The sequence below is a fragment of the Lynx rufus genome, unplaced genomic scaffold (assembly GCF_022079265.1).
Source record: "Lynx rufus isolate CCGP_SWC_20201006 ecotype Redwood Valley unplaced genomic scaffold, mLynRuf1.p SCAF_10, whole genome shotgun sequence".
Lineage (NCBI taxonomy): Eukaryota > Metazoa > Chordata > Mammalia > Carnivora > Felidae > Lynx > Lynx rufus.
The window spans coordinates 45490553-45508228 of NW_025814824.1; the positions used below are offsets into that span (position 1 = coordinate 45490553).

General features: G+C 41.3%; 1 protein-coding gene across 1 annotated transcript in view; it reads left to right on the top strand.

Moving 5' to 3' along the window:
- FOCAD (focadhesin) overlaps nt 1-17676 on the top strand; it is a 283468-nt gene that overhangs the window by 207630 nt on the left and 58162 nt on the right. The window contains exons 23-27 of the mRNA XM_047064929.1: nt 259-303; nt 5698-5806; nt 8417-8533; nt 11472-11710; nt 14861-14950. Coding sequence (XP_046920885.1) covers nt 259-303; nt 5698-5806; nt 8417-8533; nt 11472-11710; nt 14861-14950 — 600 coding nt within the window. The remainder of the gene's footprint in view (nt 1-258; nt 304-5697; nt 5807-8416; nt 8534-11471; nt 11711-14860; nt 14951-17676) is intronic.

Here is a 17676-nt window from a genome sequence, read left to right on the forward strand (position 1 = left end):
AGATGACATCATCACAACACTGTGTGTCTACAGGCACCTTCTTCCCCGCCTCGGATAAGTGACCTAAGGAATAGGCAGAGGAAACTCTTTGAAATAAAGCTCATATTATAGTGTTTTCACCTTACACTACAATTCCACACATACAGTTTTAGGGCCTGGGGTCATTGCCAGAGGGTCTTATTAACTGATGGATAAGCAAAAAGATTGGGCTCTTATTCTAACATAAACTCTTGCACCTATTTCCAATCTTTACTGCAGGGTCCGAGACATGTTGACTGATGAGATCACCAAGACAGCTGTGAAGTAAGATCTATTCATTCTCTTACCCAAAATTTTCTATGAACATTTTTTTTTTTCCTGGCGGGTGCATACAGTTTCTCCCTTTAGAGTATGTCCTAACTTTAAGAACGTTAAAGGACTCTTCAATTATTTAAAAAAAAAAAAAGAAAAGAAAAAAAGAAAAAATCAATTGTCATCCTCTCTCATGTTAAGTTAATTCTTAAGTTAATGTCTTTTTGTGAGAATATGGAGGAATCAATACAAACATGACTTCCACATCAAGAGTCGCTGGGGTCGTGCCCTTGTCGTACACCTAACAAAATGCCCTGTGCTTTGACTTAGATTTAAAGGATTCTCATTTAGTTTGGGGTGGGGAAGGGGGGGTGTTGTGGTTTGAAAGAGAATTCCTTGCTAATGTGAATTATGTAGGTTCTACAAATAGGTTATTAAATCTCAATTGTGAGCCAGGAAATAAATCACAGTAGTACTTCCTTTCATTCTCTTTGTGTTATGGGGTCCAGGATATCTAAAAATTGAATTTTTAAGTGTTTTTATTTATCTTTGAGAGAGAGCGCAAGCAAGCGAAGGGCAAAGAGAGAGGGGGGACAGAGGATCAGAAGCCGGCTGTGATGCAGGGCTCAAACTCATGAACTGTGAGACCAGGACCTGAGCCTAAGCCGGATGCTCAACTGACTGAACCACCCGGGCTCTCCTAAAAACCGAATTTTTAAATGCTAAAAATGAATGTGATGACCCATTAAAAAGGCAGTTTCAATCATATCCTTATGGTTGTTTTAACAAAAATAACGAGTATTACTACCTTGAGGCTTTTTATTTATCTTAAGCCAACTCTCAACAGAAAATTATACCCTAATGAACTTGCTTGAACAATCTCTTCGGGTTCCTTTGCTAACAAGCTGAGTAATTGTTTCTGGCAGTAAGTTACACGTCAGTTATGTCCGCTTCTCCCTTCCACCATCACCTTTAGCTGCTGCCTTTCTTCTTATCCACCAAATAACATAGATAGACCTTTGACCTACGGGATTTCATGTGTCCATATTATCTAGACATAATTCATTTCAATATAGTTTATCCCTATCGTGTTCCAGAACTTTCTGTGGCTAAATAGGTTTTGCCTTAATCACAGTACACGATCACCACTCAGCCTAATGCCTTCTGAATAAAGGGAAATAGAAGTGGTAATCCTCCCCTGCACCCACTTCTGTGGGAGGCACTGGGAAATATCTGTTGACATATCTGTTGACAAAATGAAAACTAAAGTACAGAGAGGCTTCGATAGGGACTCATTTGTGTCTGCTTATCTAGTTTGGTGAATTGCAGACACAGTGGGGGAGCGGAGCGCTCAGCTGCCTGTTGGAGGGGAGGGTGTGCTGGGGCGGGGCGGGAAGGGGGGGACTGTCTTCAGCCCTTACCTTTCATAGTTTGTTCTATTATGTAATCTACTTATATCCTGGTAAAAACCGTGCTCTGACATTTGCAGGGGGGAAAAAAGCCATGGAACGCTGAAGAATCTAGCAGCTCTCTATTAAAACAAGCTATCATTTTGCCTCTCTAGTAGCTTGTGCATTTTCCATTCTAAAATTTTATTTCAACAAGATTTTAATCTTCCGATTTGCCAGGCATCATTTCATGAAATGCCTACGAAGAGTGTCTTCACATTCTCAGTGGCACGGAGTAAAAATAATTCATGTTCTCATAGTGTTACCTTTTCATCAAAAATTTCAAAGTATTTTATAGACCTTATCTTATTAAAGCAATGCCGACAATAGTAGGTATGACAGCAAGTCAGGTTCAAAGGCTGAGAGATTAATGATAGAGCAGGGGGGGAAAAGAATCACTCTGCGTCTCTCTCTTTTTCCCCCTGGCTTCCTCCAACCATGTGAAGACCCCACCACCACCTGCTGCCAGCTTAGCCTTCTTTGGACCATGGCCACCACAGGCTGGTTTGGGCCATTGTAAGACTTACTTTGTTCTGAGCCGTATAAGTTAAATGCAGGAAGTAAAACACCAGTCACAGGATTAGACTGATTTGCTCACTTAAGAGCAGTTTTAAAGCATCAAGGATAGGGCTAAGGGAGAATCAGAGAACAGATAAAACCTGATGATTGATGTAAGTTCATTTTCATTGTTGTTAATTAAATAGATTCGAACCCGAAGATGAAAATCCCCAAAGGACTGGGTCACTTTACTAATATGTAATGTAATACTTTGTCCCAAAGAAAGCATCCTTGTAGCTCATCCTTCCCTGTGCTTTTTAATTAGGTTAATGGCATCAGTTTGTTCCAAAGGACAGTTTAATTAAAATGCTAGTGGTGTTGCCTAGATAAATACTGTACTGATGCTGACATGTTATTATGCAAATTAGTTACTACTGCCCGACTGGGGCGGGGCAGGGGGTGGGGTGGGGGGGGATAGTTATTTGATCAACAAGCTGATGAGTATTTGCTGAACTGGTTGTAGATGTTTTTACCTGGCCAGCTCCTCCATGAATTTGTTTCACGAAATCCGTATTGTCTCCTTTCCATAAGTCGCTGCGTGCAGCAAGTAGGGAATGCAGAGACGACCAAGAGAAACTGGTCACCAGTACCTTTGTGAAATGTACAGCGTGGTCTGAGCATGCATTATGTGGACCGAGAAATACTTTTTTCTATTCAAAGGTTAATGTCCGAATACACATTTAGTCCGCAACCGAAGGTCTCATTACTAGTGGCTTTAAATAACATTTTTCTCCCATTTTACAAGGACAATACATGTTCAGGAATGTCAAGGCCAGTAAGACTTCTGAAACAAAACCATGTTGGGCACGGTTTTGGAACTGAGGCTAAATAATGCTCTCTCAGAATTTCAGAGTTATAAGAGTGCTTTTCATGTCATCTTGTCTAATACCCTTGTTTTAAAAAGATTTGATATCCTATTCCTGGGGACCATCCGAGCTTTTCTCTATGGTGATAACCACTGGGGATCGAAGTCTTGACACTGAGAATTTAAAACTTTTTTTTTCTTTTTTTTTTTTTTTTTTTTCATTTAGGGATTCATGGCCATTTTGTAGCAGGACAGGCTTCAGGATATTCTCAGCTAAAGGAAAGAGATAATGTTAGAAATAAAAGATTTCATTTTTTTTTTTTTTAATGTAATGTTATGGCTTGGGCACCCAGGAATACCCAGACCTTGACTGGCTTTCTGGTGTTTTATTATTAGCTGAGTTCCCAGTAATCCTCACTGCAAAACTCTAGCAAAACCTGGGTTGAAGGCATCTGCTTAGCCTTCAAGTCTTCCTTCTGTTTTCTCCCTCCATCCCATCCCCTGATGTAAATGTTGTGCTCTTATCCACTTACGGCAGGCCTCATAGTGGAAGAAATTAAGGATGAGTGAACCAAATGACCCACTGGGCAGAGCAAGCTTTCACTGAGTTTAACCACGCCAAGGTGGGAGAACGAGAAGGCAGGAGGGATTAGATGTGTAGGACGATGGATGGAGGAGCTGAGTCCCATTCTTACCAGACGGAAGCAAAAATGCAAGAACATGTGTGAATACTAACCTTTTAATGCCCACTAGCTCACATGCTTAGTCATGCCTGTGGCCTGGGTCTGGAGGTCCTCAGCTCGCAAGGGGAGCGGGGCCGAAACTCTTCCTCATCTAACATACCTGTTCCGTTCCTATGCTGGGGTCGTTCTTGGACAGGAGCCATTCTCGGATGGACACACAGATTCACGTTCAAGTCTCAAGTCCAGTTTTTGGGAAACATTTTGTCTGTTTGTATGGGAGTCCACAACCAGGCCAGAACTGAAGTGTGATGGTACGGGTGCCCTCTTGCCTGACTTCTGTTATGACACAGGTGGCAAGCCAAGAGTATCGCATCAGTGTCCATTTAAGATTTTATTCTATAGAATCACCTTGGAATTATGGAATAATGCTAAACATTCATTTTCAAATGGTAAGTATATTTTGGAAGGTTCAGGTTTCTTGGGGCACCTGGGTGGCTCAGTCAGTTAAGCTCTTGACTCTGGCTCAGGTCATGATTTCATGGTTTGTGAGATCAAGCCCATTGTCAGGCTCTGTGCTGACAGTGTGGAGCCTGTTTGGGTCTCTCTCTCTCTCTCTCTCTCTCTCTCTCTCTGTCCCTCCCAGGATCTCTCTCTCTCTCTCTCTCAAAATAAATAAACTTAAAAAAATAAAAAGTTCAGGTTTCTTGATACTAACTTCAGAAGTCAAGTGTCGCCTGAGTGGCTCAGTCAGTTGAGCCTCCGACTCTTGATTTCAGCTCAGGTCATGATCTCACGATTTGTGAGTTTGAGCCTTGCGTCAGGCTCTGTTGCTGATGGCGTGGGGCCTGCTCGGGATTCTCTCTCTCCCCCCTCTTTCTTCTCCTACCCTGCTCACACACACACACACACACACTCTCTCTCTCTCTCAAAATACATAACTAGAATTAAGAAAAAAAGTCAAGATTTTGTTGCTAATATTAAAAAGAAAACACCATTTGGATAATGAGAAAAGACAACTCTCAATCCAGATAATTTAAAAACAGGCTTTGGGGCGTCTTGGTGGCTCAGTCGGTTAAGCATCTGACTCTGGCTCAGGTCATGGTCTCAGAGTTCATGAGTTCGAGCCCCGAGTCGGGCTCTGTGCCGACGGCTCAGAGCCTGGAGCCTGCTTCGGAGTCTGTCTCCCTCTCTCTCTGCCCCTTCCCTGCTCGTGCTATCTCTGTCTCTCAAAAATAAATGAGCGTTAAAGAAATCAAAATAAAATAAAAACAGGCCATCTTTGCATCTTATCTAGGGTCTCTAAAATTATATTCCAAACTAACTTGAAGGTTGCTGGCTTTGGCATATCAAGGGAAAGAAGGGGAGGATAATATGATGACTGCCAGCCAGAAGCTGCCAGCGTGGCAGGTGGCTGGTGAAGGACGCTATCCGAGTGGCTCCCTAGGAGCTGTTTCCACACACCAGTGCCTTAGAAAAGCCAGAGGCCAATTCCATTCTACTGCTCTAATTCACGCAACTGCCCTCGCTTGTGTTTTCAGAACAAATCGATAGAGTTCTGTGGGCCAGAGATGACATAGAAGGCGACAGCTTAGGAAATGCAGTGTCCAATGATGAAATAGAAATTTCAGAAGGAAAGAACTCAGATACATGAGCTCAGGTCTGTAGGTTGCAAAACAAGCACAATGAGCATATACGTGTATGAGGAGAGTGAAAACGCAGCACGAGTGTCCGGAGAAGGAAAAAAAAGCCACAGGCCTCAGGGAACAAGCAGACGCGCACTGGTGAAGCTCGGGCAAGGAATAGAGGTGTTTTTGACCTCATCTGCCTTCTCTGTAATAACGCCTTCTCTTCTCTTGGTTAATGCCCCCAAATCCTCTCTTGGAATTTTTTTTTTTTTTTTTTTTTTAAACAGGGAGAGCCCAGTGGTCAAGGGCAACGCGCTGTTAGCCTTAAGCAGCCTTGCTGTCGTCGTATCCAGACACGAAGCCAGCCTCTCCTCCGACTCTGAGGGGTTCCCGGAGGTGAGTTAAGGGTGACTTGAACCAGTTGGGCGGCGTTTGAAAAGTGAGCAGTGTCTTTGAGCCTGGCCCTGAATTTACGAGGTTAGAGTCTGTGCTTTGCAACAGCACCAAGTTATGCTACTCGAGGGGCCTTTACACTGTGAGCTTGAGGGTCTCCTACGACACTTTCCCTTGCTGCTTTTCTGTTTTCCTTTCTCCATCACAGTTAAGTGGTCATTTCCATTCGAAGGTACCAATTTTATGCAACAGGGGTTGTCTTTCTGTGATTGCATCAGTGGTAACCAATCTTGGGAGGTTAACTAGGCTTACTGAAAGTGAACAATGCTGTCAAAAAAAATGATAAATAAGCAGTGTTTACCGACTGAAAAAAAATCGTACTTTGCATTTTAATTGTAGATGTCAATGACAAAGTGCCTATTCATTTTTGCAAGGCGTTTATTTCTTAATTAAACATGTGGCGAGCTGGCCAATGTTCATTTCCAATGTGCTTTTACAGATAATTCATATCTGTCAAAATAAAAAGGCATGGATTTATTCTTCTTTTAAGCCCCATTATCTAGTAGCTTGCACTATCTGGAGACAATATAGCCAAGTGGTTAAAAAGCAGAGGCTTTGGAATAGGAGAGTCCTCTATTTAAATCCCAGTACTTGCACTTTCTAGCTCTGCGGCCTATTTTCGGTAACTTCCCCTTTCAAAGCCTGGTCCCCCATCTGTAAAATGGGGATAACGATACTTACCAACAAGGACTCTTGCGAGGATTCAAGGAATTAATGTATGTAGAGCACAGCAGCTAGTAGATACTAAGCTCCCGGCAATAGTAACCATCATCTGACTTCTTGCTGCAAAAACTAGACTTTATTCAATGTTACTCAGCCTGTCTCTGTTCCCTCAGCGTGTCTGTCTCGTGGGCCATCTGTACTCCTTTTTCATGGTGGAGGTTTTTGGTCTCAAGCAAGGGAACCAACTCTCATCTAAGTAAAAAAGGAACCAGAAGGATGTGGAATCTGGAAGCCCGTGGAATTGAAGGCACAGCTGAAAACTGGGTTTGGGGAAGGACATCAGGCACAGGAACTGATATCAGAACCATCTGAGCAGACTACCCCCACTGGGATGGTCACTTAAGGTTTAGGGTCCCCTGGGTCTCATACCCACACCTTGGGCGGGTCAGATGGGTAGCTTCATCGAGCATTTAACCAAGCTTCAGATCATGGAGGAGGGGATTCCCCAAAGGTGCTGTCACCACTGAACAAGAGCATAAGTGCTTTTGCTGGGTGGCAAAAGCTACAAATGTACATTTCACGTGGGGAAGGCAAAGAGGCCAAGGAATTATTGCATGAAGGATAAAAGGGTAGTTACCGTACGAAAATTTAAATCCAGAATCTTATTTTAATGATGAGAAAGACGAAACTTTTTTTTTTTTTTAATTTATAAGACGAAACTTTTTACGAGAGGAAATGTTTTATATCCTTGAAAGAGCCATGGAGTACTTTAGCGAAGACAACATGCTAAGTAGAATCTTACGACCTAAAAAGTGAATGTGCCTTTCTAGGATTCCTTGTTTGGGGCAGTTGTGCTGGCAGTTTGCCCCAGTAGTAACCAGGGTTCTAGCTCAGAGGTGGCGTTTCAGGCAGTCGTCGTCTTCTTTACCCCCCCGCCCTTTGTTCTGTGCTGTAACACATATTAGACGAAACATCGAGAAGCCACACAAGCCAAAGATGGGGCTTTGCTTTTATTCTTGATGGCCTTGTCTTTGGCTATTCCTCAGTACAAACTCAAGACCTCCTTATCTGATTATAATTGAAGTTTTCAAACTCTGTTCAAAGCTGCATATGACTAACAACTAAAGGTCTCAGGAAGAAGGCCTTCTTTGAGTCAAGGAATTAATTTCATGGATACTTAACACCGCATTGACCTTTATCATTTGTACCACCTGAGTGTCATCACCATGTGAGTCAATGAATGCTTTTGACATCCATGGTCATGAATGATTTTGAAAACCAAGTTCTCTTTATAAGAAGTTGGATTTTGTTGTTGTTTTGGTTTTGGTTTTCATTTTTTTGCATTCTCTTTCCTCCTCTTTTCCCAACTGAAGGATCATTCATGCTTTCATACCTAATTAGCTAGGCAATTGTTGTGATGATTCAAAATGATAAATATATGGTGATAGTAAGCAGAAATGCTAAAGATAGTGATGAAAATTTCATAGGCTGCTTCAGTGCCTCCCTTGTGAAATGGCAAGTCATCGAAATGAGACATTGTGAGTTTCTTTTCTCTGCGCATCTCTTTTTCACCCCCCATCACCCTCACTAAACACAGGCAAGCACAGGGAGAGCTCTCAGATATGGTCTATTTTGCAGCCCCCAGACTCTCTCACCTCTGCTTGTCTTGAACAAAAGGTAAATCGTACTCCTGTTGGGGCACAGGTCAAGGATGTGTATTTGTCAAATACTGATCTGCCTCCCAGAGTCCTGGCCAGTGAAGCTTACTTTTTGAGAAGAGCATTCTACTCTTTAATAACAGAAGGGGGTTGTACCCTGGATCTAGAAACAATGTTTAGGTTTTTTCTTTTTTTCCATTACCATTTCATGGTTTTTTTTCTTCATTTACAGGTTCATCCTAATTTCCTTTCAATGAAAGAGTGGGTTTCCATGGTGTCTGATACTCTCCTGGTCATTGTGGATAGCCATCACCAACCCAGAGGACAAATCTTCTCCTCATTTTATTATGTAAGTCTGAGAATAAGAGAAATAATAATAATAAAAAAAAAAAGATGGAAGACCCAAGGGTTGAGTTGTCTCCTATTAGTTGTTCACGTGAAAGCCATGCTGTGGGGTAATTATTCTCAGTGTTAGCCGTATGTTAAAATCACCTGGGGAAGTTTTAAGTGTGTGCGCATGTGTATGTGTGCATATGTACACACTTTAAAGTATATATATATATGTATATGTGTATCTATATATGTCTATATATGTATCTATGTCTATATATGTCTATAGACATCTAGATAGACATCTATATCTTATCTCTCTCTATAGATAGATAGATAGATAGATGTATCCAGAAAAAATAAATACTGACCTGTAGGCCTCTCCTCTAATTTAATTGCTTAGGGATAGGTCTTGGGCGTTATCAGTCTTTTGAAAGGTCTCTGGATTATTCCCATGTGTAGTCAGAGTCAAGAGCTACAGCTGCAGTGAAATAAACATTAGTTGAAGATTGCTGTCCCTGAGTGTCCAGTCATAGTTGTTTGTTTGTTTGTTTTAATGTTTATTTATTTTTGAGAGAGAGAAAGAGACCAAGCACAAGTGCAGGAGGGACAGAGAGAGAGGGAGACGCAGAGCCCAATTCGGGGCTCGAACCCACAAACCATGAGATCATGACCTGAGCCGAAGTCAGATGCTCAATTGACTGAGCCACCAAGACGCCCCTAGTCATGGTTTTTTTTTTAATTTCAGGATATGTGACCGTGGGCAGTTCACTTAATCTCTTGGGACCTTTGTTTCCTTGTGTGTAAACCAGGCAATTGAACAGTATTATCAGTAGTGATTTTAGCCTCAGCTCCACCCTTTACTAGTTTTGTGAAAGTTGACCTGATACTTCACCCACCATTTTGTTTTCCTTACCTGTAAAATGAAGGTAAAAACTAATGCTTTGCCAACTTCATAAAAGATTGGTGAGGATCACATGATGTCATTTGTGGGAAAATGTCCTGAAAACTGTGAAATACTCTTCATGTACAGAGCAATAGTGTTGTTGATCATAAAAAAAAAGTACCTGTTACTTAAGAGTCACTCTTTTTCTTCTTGCTAATAGCCTAAGATTTTGAAACAAACTGAAAATACAACTCTTTTGTTGAGGTTTTCTTTTCCCTTCATTGGCTCTAGTGCATGCTTTATTTCTGGGATCTGCATGGAATTATTCTGGTTCTGCCTTATCAGTCTCCAGTGCTTAGGGAATTATAGTGATCATGGGACAATCAGCTGAGCGGCAGAGGATTATAGTTGGTTCGAATAAAAATATAGCACAGGTCATGAACTATTGCTAAGATCGTGAGTTTAGCCTGAAACTCCACTGCCTTAGGTCTTCTCTCTACAACATTCTCTGTGCCTCTGTGTCCTCCTTTTGGGAGGACCTGGTACGTATTCATCTGGGGCTCAGGGTCTAGAACTAGAATTTTAAACTATACTTGGGGACCAAAAAAAAAAAAATGACTTCTAGATAACGTAGAATTAAATTGCAAAGTAGACTTTACTCAAAGAAGTAATTTCTTTATGATAGTTTGTTTTCTGTCAGACATGTTCTTACTCCTTTAATGATGGATGAAAAACTGATTATATAGAGGTCTTTGCAGTAGCTGTCTGGTTCTGATATTCACCAGGACAGGATATTCTCTGAGATTTCTAATAACGCTGCTTAGTTCTTGCAAACCAATAAAAATAATCTCTTTCATAGCCAGCTCAGGGTTGCCTCTTACCTTTGTGCTTTTTGCATTCTTGTGCTTCTTCAAAGCCCTGATCCGAAAGTCACTTTCTTTATTTTCAGTGTTCTAGCAGCTGGGTCATTTTGAATAGTATTGTCATTACGATTGTAGCATGTTAGCTGAAAGAATACCTTAGCACGTGTGTGATTTTTATCCTTAAAAAGTGCTAAAGCTTAGCAAATGGGTGAAGAATTAAAAATACCTTTTAACGTGCTTTGACTGCAAGGGACAGCACAGCCTTTATGGTGTGTCTGAAAAGTTGAAGTAGGTGACAGTGCCGAGTGATAAATGGGCTTTCTTCCCCACTCGAGACGTATTTATAAGTGTATTTAACGTCTGTTGGAGCTCCCTAACATGGGATTCTTGGAAAAGCTGTTCATATTCAGCTGCCCTGTCATTTTATCAGGGCTGTTATTCATTTCTTTTCCCATAATTACATATAGGAAGGCGCATATAGAGCTCCCCATTTCATTTTGAATAGCTGGTTATTGCTTTGTAACCAGAGGCTTTTAGGATTTCAACTTCCTTTTTAATTAAAAGGAATTAACCCCCTGTAGGAAATAATCCATCTACTGGGAAGCGTTCCCACCAAAAATTTTGGGAGATCTGCCAATAGATCCCTGTGCTGAACTTACATTTATTCCTTCATACTAAACTTTAACCACTCCCCCCTCCTGCCCCCCCCCGCACCCCCCTCCCCCCTCCGGTCCTGCAGCGTGTGCGCACGCACACTCTTTCTTTCTCTCCTAGAAAACTAGCTCTGTACACATTTATAATGTGGCTTGCTGGTTTCTCCAAGCTTGGGTAACTTCACTTTGGGTTCTTTATTATATACGCATGTGGGCTTTGAAAACACTGACATTTTTTTCAGGCTTTATAGTGAGGGAGTTCACACCCTTTAAGAGAAGACACTTAAGATTTTTTTTTTTCCCCATACTTAAAAGGATATTGTTAATCAGCTGCTTGTTTCAGTGGAAAATCGTTTCAGTAAGGAAGAGTGACAAGGTAACCTACAGACAAGCCCAGAAATAGATTTTTTTTTTTTAATTGCATTTTTTTCATCGGCAGGAGCGGATCTAAGAGAAGCTGATATTGTTGCGTTTCGTGCTCTTGTGATAGGTATGCTTCCTTCATGTTTTAAACAAAAGGCCAACCCCCTGTTTTCTTTCTTTGGCATGTCCTAGAAATCCTATTCTGGTGAAAACACAGCCAGTGCCATTGCCCGCTCGGCTGCCGCCACGGCTTTGTCTCTCCTCGTGCAAGTTTTCATTATCTCTTGCAAAGAGAAGGTTGAGGAAATCCTCAACATGCTGACTGCCAGGTTACCTGGGAAACCAAGAGCTGATGAGTCTCAAGCCGTGCAAATCCACATGGGCCTTGCTTTGGGGATGTTTCTGTCCCGCTTATGTGAGGAGAAACTCAGGTACGGTTTGTTCGCGTGTTCCTCCTTTTCCTCTTTGTGATGTAGGCAGAGGACGTGGCCCACGTGCACACGCGCGCACGCACGCGCTCTCTGAGCCGCGTGTGCTCGCCAAACTTTTTGACATGGGCAAGTTGGGCCTTTCTTCTCCTTTGTGAGGGAACCTGGCTTGCCTCCAACGCCATCGCGAAGACATGAATGTGTTTTTAGGGCTGCTCTTACTAAGGTGACGATTGCTTGAAAATCATTCCGTCCCTAGATGAGAGCCCAGGATACACCCAGGTAATAGATATGAGGAAAAGTGTGATCTTCTGGTGCTAAAAATGAAAAAGCTGCTCTTTTTTCCTGGTTCATGAGGGTGAAAATAATTGCTGATCCTTTACTGGGATCACTGTAAAATGGGAGACGAAGATTGGAGTATCCCTTATGCCTGAGGTGCTGGGAATTACCTGAGTCACCTGAGAACTGCGTGTACCCAGTTTTAAATATTGCTTTTATCCTGTGCCTTGGCTACATTTTTGTAATCCTTAAAGAGTCTTAATCTGTGCATATTATACTGCGTGCTTTACTCAGTTTGGTCAATCTTGGACTGCTAGCTTTACCCTTGAATGGACCTAACAGAATAGCAAAGACCCAAATGGAAAATTCCACTAGATGGAAAAGTTGTCTCGTGCATAAATCTACTTTGGTTGTGTTGTTCATTATATTTCTTCTTTATTTTATAACAAATCTTAGAATTTTATATATCCAGATTGATTGTAGTGTGGTACAACATGAATATTTGAATATCATGAATATTTAGATGTCGCTGACTTGGAATTCGGCCCCATTTTCCTGCACTGGAAATAGGGTAGTCGGAAGAGGCATCCTGTTGAGATGTTCGATGTCCTTAAACTTCCCTGGTTGGCAGAAATTAACAGTCTCTCCAAAGCCAAGAAACGGTGTCAGTGTGGGTAAACTGGATGACATGACGCTATATTTAGATTTCAGTTCGAAACCAGTGGTTAAGTTTGCATTTGTAATTTACATAGCTTTGTGCAAACACCATTATGTGAAACCTTTAGGAGAACTGCTATTGATCTAGGGAAATACTAGATTTCAGATGATCATTTTCAGCTCTTAGAAACATCTGTCAGACGATTGGGAAGATTGGCTTAGTCTTTGTGATCATAAATGAAACGTTTCTAGAATGTTCATTCTGTTCTGTTCACCAGCATTATTATTTATAGGCCTGGTTCTGGACATGAACAAAAAGCTGCCCTTTGCATGTGAATTGACTGTTACATATCTTGTGTGTGCGACAGAACACAACATATTTTTGAAAGGCTTAAAACTTGAAAGTGATTTTTTTTTCCCTTTGCTACAATGCTACAAATGGCAGTTTCTTCACCATCTGTGTTCATGCTCTTTCTTCAGTATCTTTCAAGCAACATGTTTTACAACTAAAAATGAGCCATGGCAGTTTAATTCCAGGCAACTCATTTCATCCCATCTTGGCTCTGGCTCCTTTCTTCATTAGTTTAGGATGAGATGCTGCTGGGTTTAGGGCTTGACAAGCTCGCATGTGTGGTTAATTTAATCATGCTACCTTGAGAAACCGGTTCCTAGATCGCCTTCTACCCCTCTCTGTCTTACGTGGCTTTGCACCTGCTGGACAGCCTGGGGAAGGACACCAGGAAGCGCTTTCCAAGGCCAAAGGCCCTCAGAATAAGTGCAAATTTTCACTTTGCTCTCATAATCTGTCTGGATAGCACGCTTCATCCTTTGGTCAGTGTGTTTACACTGTAGCCAGTGGTATAATTATTCATGGTTCCCACCTTCCTAATTTTTTGGAGCAGAGGAACCTGAAGTGTTTACTTTTGGTGCCAAGAAATATTTTACTAGATAATGACGGTGTCACCAGATAATGACGTTTTCGGAGAAGTTTCCATTTTTCTAAAATTAAAGTAAGCATTTTGAGGGCTGTTGACCCTGAATAGCCAGTGCCATCAAATAAGTTGCCCAGTATGACCCCTCAGGGGAACAGGATTAGGACAGTATGTTGGTCTCAAGTATGAAAAATCACCCTGTAGAAGAGAATCATGGCCATCCATTTTTAGCTAAGGCTTAGGAGAAAGTCACCTGAATTTAAATTCCAGTCTAGAATTTATTCAGAAAAGCATATTATTCCAAAGCTTGCTGCTGTCATAACTCCCAGAGGATACCGGTAGGATCTCTTTAGCATTTGTTTAGGATAGTTAAGTATATTTTACTCCAGAGAACAGCTGTAATAAGGACTTATTTAGTCAAAGCTATTAAAACTGTGTGTGTGTGTGTGTGTGTGTGTGTGTGTGTGTGTGTGTGTATGCGCGTGCGTGTTCTCGCTGCAAAATGCAATCCTTCACCTCAGGCAAAAGTACTATATTTTTGGTTTGGGAAGACCTTATTTAAAGTGCTCTCTGGCTGTTTGGCATTCCTGGGGCTGCATTCCTCTTAGCGTGGTCCGAGGGGGCAGCAGGAGAAGTGACATCTTAGAAACCCCTTGATAAAAAAAGTGTTGGTGATGAAACCCACAACTCTGCCTGAGAAAACAGCCATAGAATGACCTTGTAAGTTTTGTTGTACTACAGAAGTCATAGCCCTCACCAAGACCATTGCAAAACCACATCAATTACTGTATAAAGGCAGGAAAAATAAACAACTGGGGTTCCCCTCCCCGCCTTTGAAAAAAGGAGTAGAGCTTACCAGCCTTCCCAATTGAGACATGAAATCAGAAGTAACGGTCTTTGCAAGAAAAGAGATTTGGAATGATTATTGATAATATCAGCTTAGTGGATTGTTAAATATTCCGAAGAAAATCACCTTGGCCTTCTTGAAAATGTTTTTGGAATTCCGATTTTGGTCTTTTTCAGTGATTTAAAATGTGAATGGGCTGCGGAAATACAAAAGTAGTCATTTTTGAGTTTATTGCTTTACAAGTGATGCTACTGTACAGAAACTCAATAATTAAATTCTCTGTTTGCAAAATAAGTATATGTGAGTCATCAATGTTGTGACTTTTATTTTTTTTAACAAAATGTATTTTCACTAAACTATTAAGAGGAAAACATTAAATGGTATTTTGGACATGTGAATTATTTTCAGTAATTCACTTTTTCCTCTTGCTTTGCCTAGTGATATATCTGGCCAACAGATGAACCTCCTTCTGATGAAGTCTTTGGATGCCCTGGAAAATTGCTGCTTTGATGCTAGTCTTGAATATAAGTATGTTGATTTCCTTTCCTCTCTGATATTTAGGCATCAAATCTTCCTCTGCCATGAATTTTGCATTATATCGTGAAGTATTCATAGGACTTGATCTCGAATTCGTTCACAAAGAGTTTTTCAGTAATTATCAAAAACCTGTAATTAAAGCTTGCTTGTTTCTGGGGTGCCTGGGTGGCTCAGTCAGTTAAGCGTCCGACTTTGGCTCAGGTCATGATCTCGCGGTTCGTGAGTTCGAGCCCTGCATCGGGCTCTGTGCTGACAGCTCAGAGCCTGGAGCCTGCTTCGGATTCTGTGTCTCCCTCTCTCTCTGCGCCTCCCATGCTCATGCTCTGTCTCTCTCTGTCTCAAAAATAAATAAACATTAAAAAAAATTTAAAGCTTACTTGTTTCTAAAAACCATGTTTCAGCAATAGTTTGCTTCAATACAGAGCAATGCACGTCACTTCATGGCTGTCAGTAAGTTACTAATACCTTAGTTCTGTCTTGTCGTTATCATATGAAGCATGTATCTGGAGACTTATGTGCATGACTTAACCTTTTTATTTATTTATTTATTTTTTCAACGTTTATTTATTTTTGGGACAGAGAGAGACAGAGCATGAACGGGGGAGGGGCAGAGAGAGAGGGAGACACAGAATCGGAAACAGGCTCCAGGCTCTGAGCCATCAGCCCAGAGCCCGACGCGGGGCTCGAACTCACGGACCGCAAGATCGTGACCTGGCTGAAGTCGGGCGCTTAACCGACTGCGCCACCCAGGCGCCCCAACTTAACCTTTTTAAATGGTTGAAATTTGATTGGAAATTTGAATGGTTGAATTTGATTGGGTGAAGGGAGCCGTTGACTCATGATTTAGATTTCCCTTGTGAAACCCAATGACTGAGGAATCAAAATGGAAGCAAAACATAGGTTATATCAGGGGGTCCCAACCTCCTCTGTGTCAATAGGTTCTCCTTGTCTCGCCCCAGATCTCATGCTTTTTAAAGATTTTGTCTATTAAATATCTTAAAATTTGTGAAGGGTGACCGAAACCAAAACAGAATACTTAGAAAACAATACCTTGGGCCTGGCTGGCTCAGTCAATAGAGCAGGCAACTCTTGATCTCAGGGTTGTGAGTTTGAGCCCCGTGTTGGGTGTAGAGATTACATAAAACTAAAATCCCCCCCACAAAAAAACCTCAAAAAACCAAGGCTAACCGTACTCGTTTAGTGAGACATTTAATGTTTTAATTGGTCTGTGTTTGTGTGGGAGAAGGTACAGTTTTATTAGGCTTTCTGAAACATTGACACACTTGAGGACCTACATTGTATCTTTTTGGACTTCCACATGTTTTGGAACCTCAGGTTTAGATCCTCTGAGGTTCATTATTATTAAAAAACTCAACAAATTGTAAGCACTAACCTCCAGTTTATGAACTCATATACTTTTTTGCTGTTATGGGCACTGTTTAGATACGAGTGTTTACATTGGTGGCCCTTTAGGAACTTGTGATCTGGCGTGACATTCGTATCATCTAGCCTGTTAAGTAAGGGCAGACTAACAAAAGAGTAACTAGAAGTAACTGCCTATATCGTATATTTCATTATGCGTAGAACATGAACTCTTCACTTCGTAGGTGGTAGTTGTAGGGTCTTCTCTGAAATGCAGGCTGAGATTAGATAAGAATCATTGACACCCACCCAGTTTATCATGAAACATGTTAGAGATGAAATGAGATGTTTTAAGAGCGTGACTTTGAATATGGGAAAAGAGAGTTTGGTGACATGATTGAAGTCTCTTGAATGTCAAAAATGATTTAATGGAAGGGATAGGGCCATCTAACTGTTGCTGGGTCTGATGAAGAATTGGTATTTTTGAGTCCAGTCCATGTATTGGTGGTGTTGCCTTTTACAACCAAGGAGTAAGATACATTTCTCTCCCCACGCCCACCTCCCACCCCAGTCCTACCTTTTCCCACAGGTATCCATCATGGCTGTAGCTCAGGATATTATAAAATTGGGTACACATTTATGCATTAACATGTTGCAGGCTTTCAGCCAGTTGGAACAATCAGGAGCGACTTTCACATGTTATCTCCACTAATCCGCAGGAAGTTTGTTTCAATGTGAGGGGAACCATAGAGATAACTGAATTGTCCACAGTATGGGTATTTATGCTTATAAAAACCTCCTATGTCTAAGTGTATTTAACTTTAAAGTTAACTTTTTATATTGATAAGATTCTTATTTCATTCTTCTTTCATGATTCTTACCTCTTTAATGATGAACCATGTTTGGGAGAGGGAAGGATGGGCCTAGATAGGGATTAATGCTGCAGAATTAAATAGAATAGAGCCATCAGAAGTGTCCTGTCCTTCAGTGAAGTCTTGCTTGTTTTTCAGAGAGTTCAGTTAAAAGCCCAGATCCTTCAAGAACTTCTCCCTCTATCTTCTCCAAACTCCTGTTCTTCCTACAGTTAAAGAAGTTTAGTATTTTGTCATTCCTGATGCTCTGTGGCTGTCAGTGCTTAGGTAGCTAGGCATTTTCACACCCGTTTCTCCTGTAATGAAGCCCCAGTGACAGTCTAAACGTTGATACTAAAACAGGAATACTCATCACTTTGGTTTATAGATTAAGAAAATGAGTCTCAAATAGACTGGTTCAAGGTCACATAGTAAGTACCAGAGCTGGGGGAGAAGCCTTCGGTGTCGCACTTCAAAGCCATTTTTCTGTCTTGCCTAGTTCTG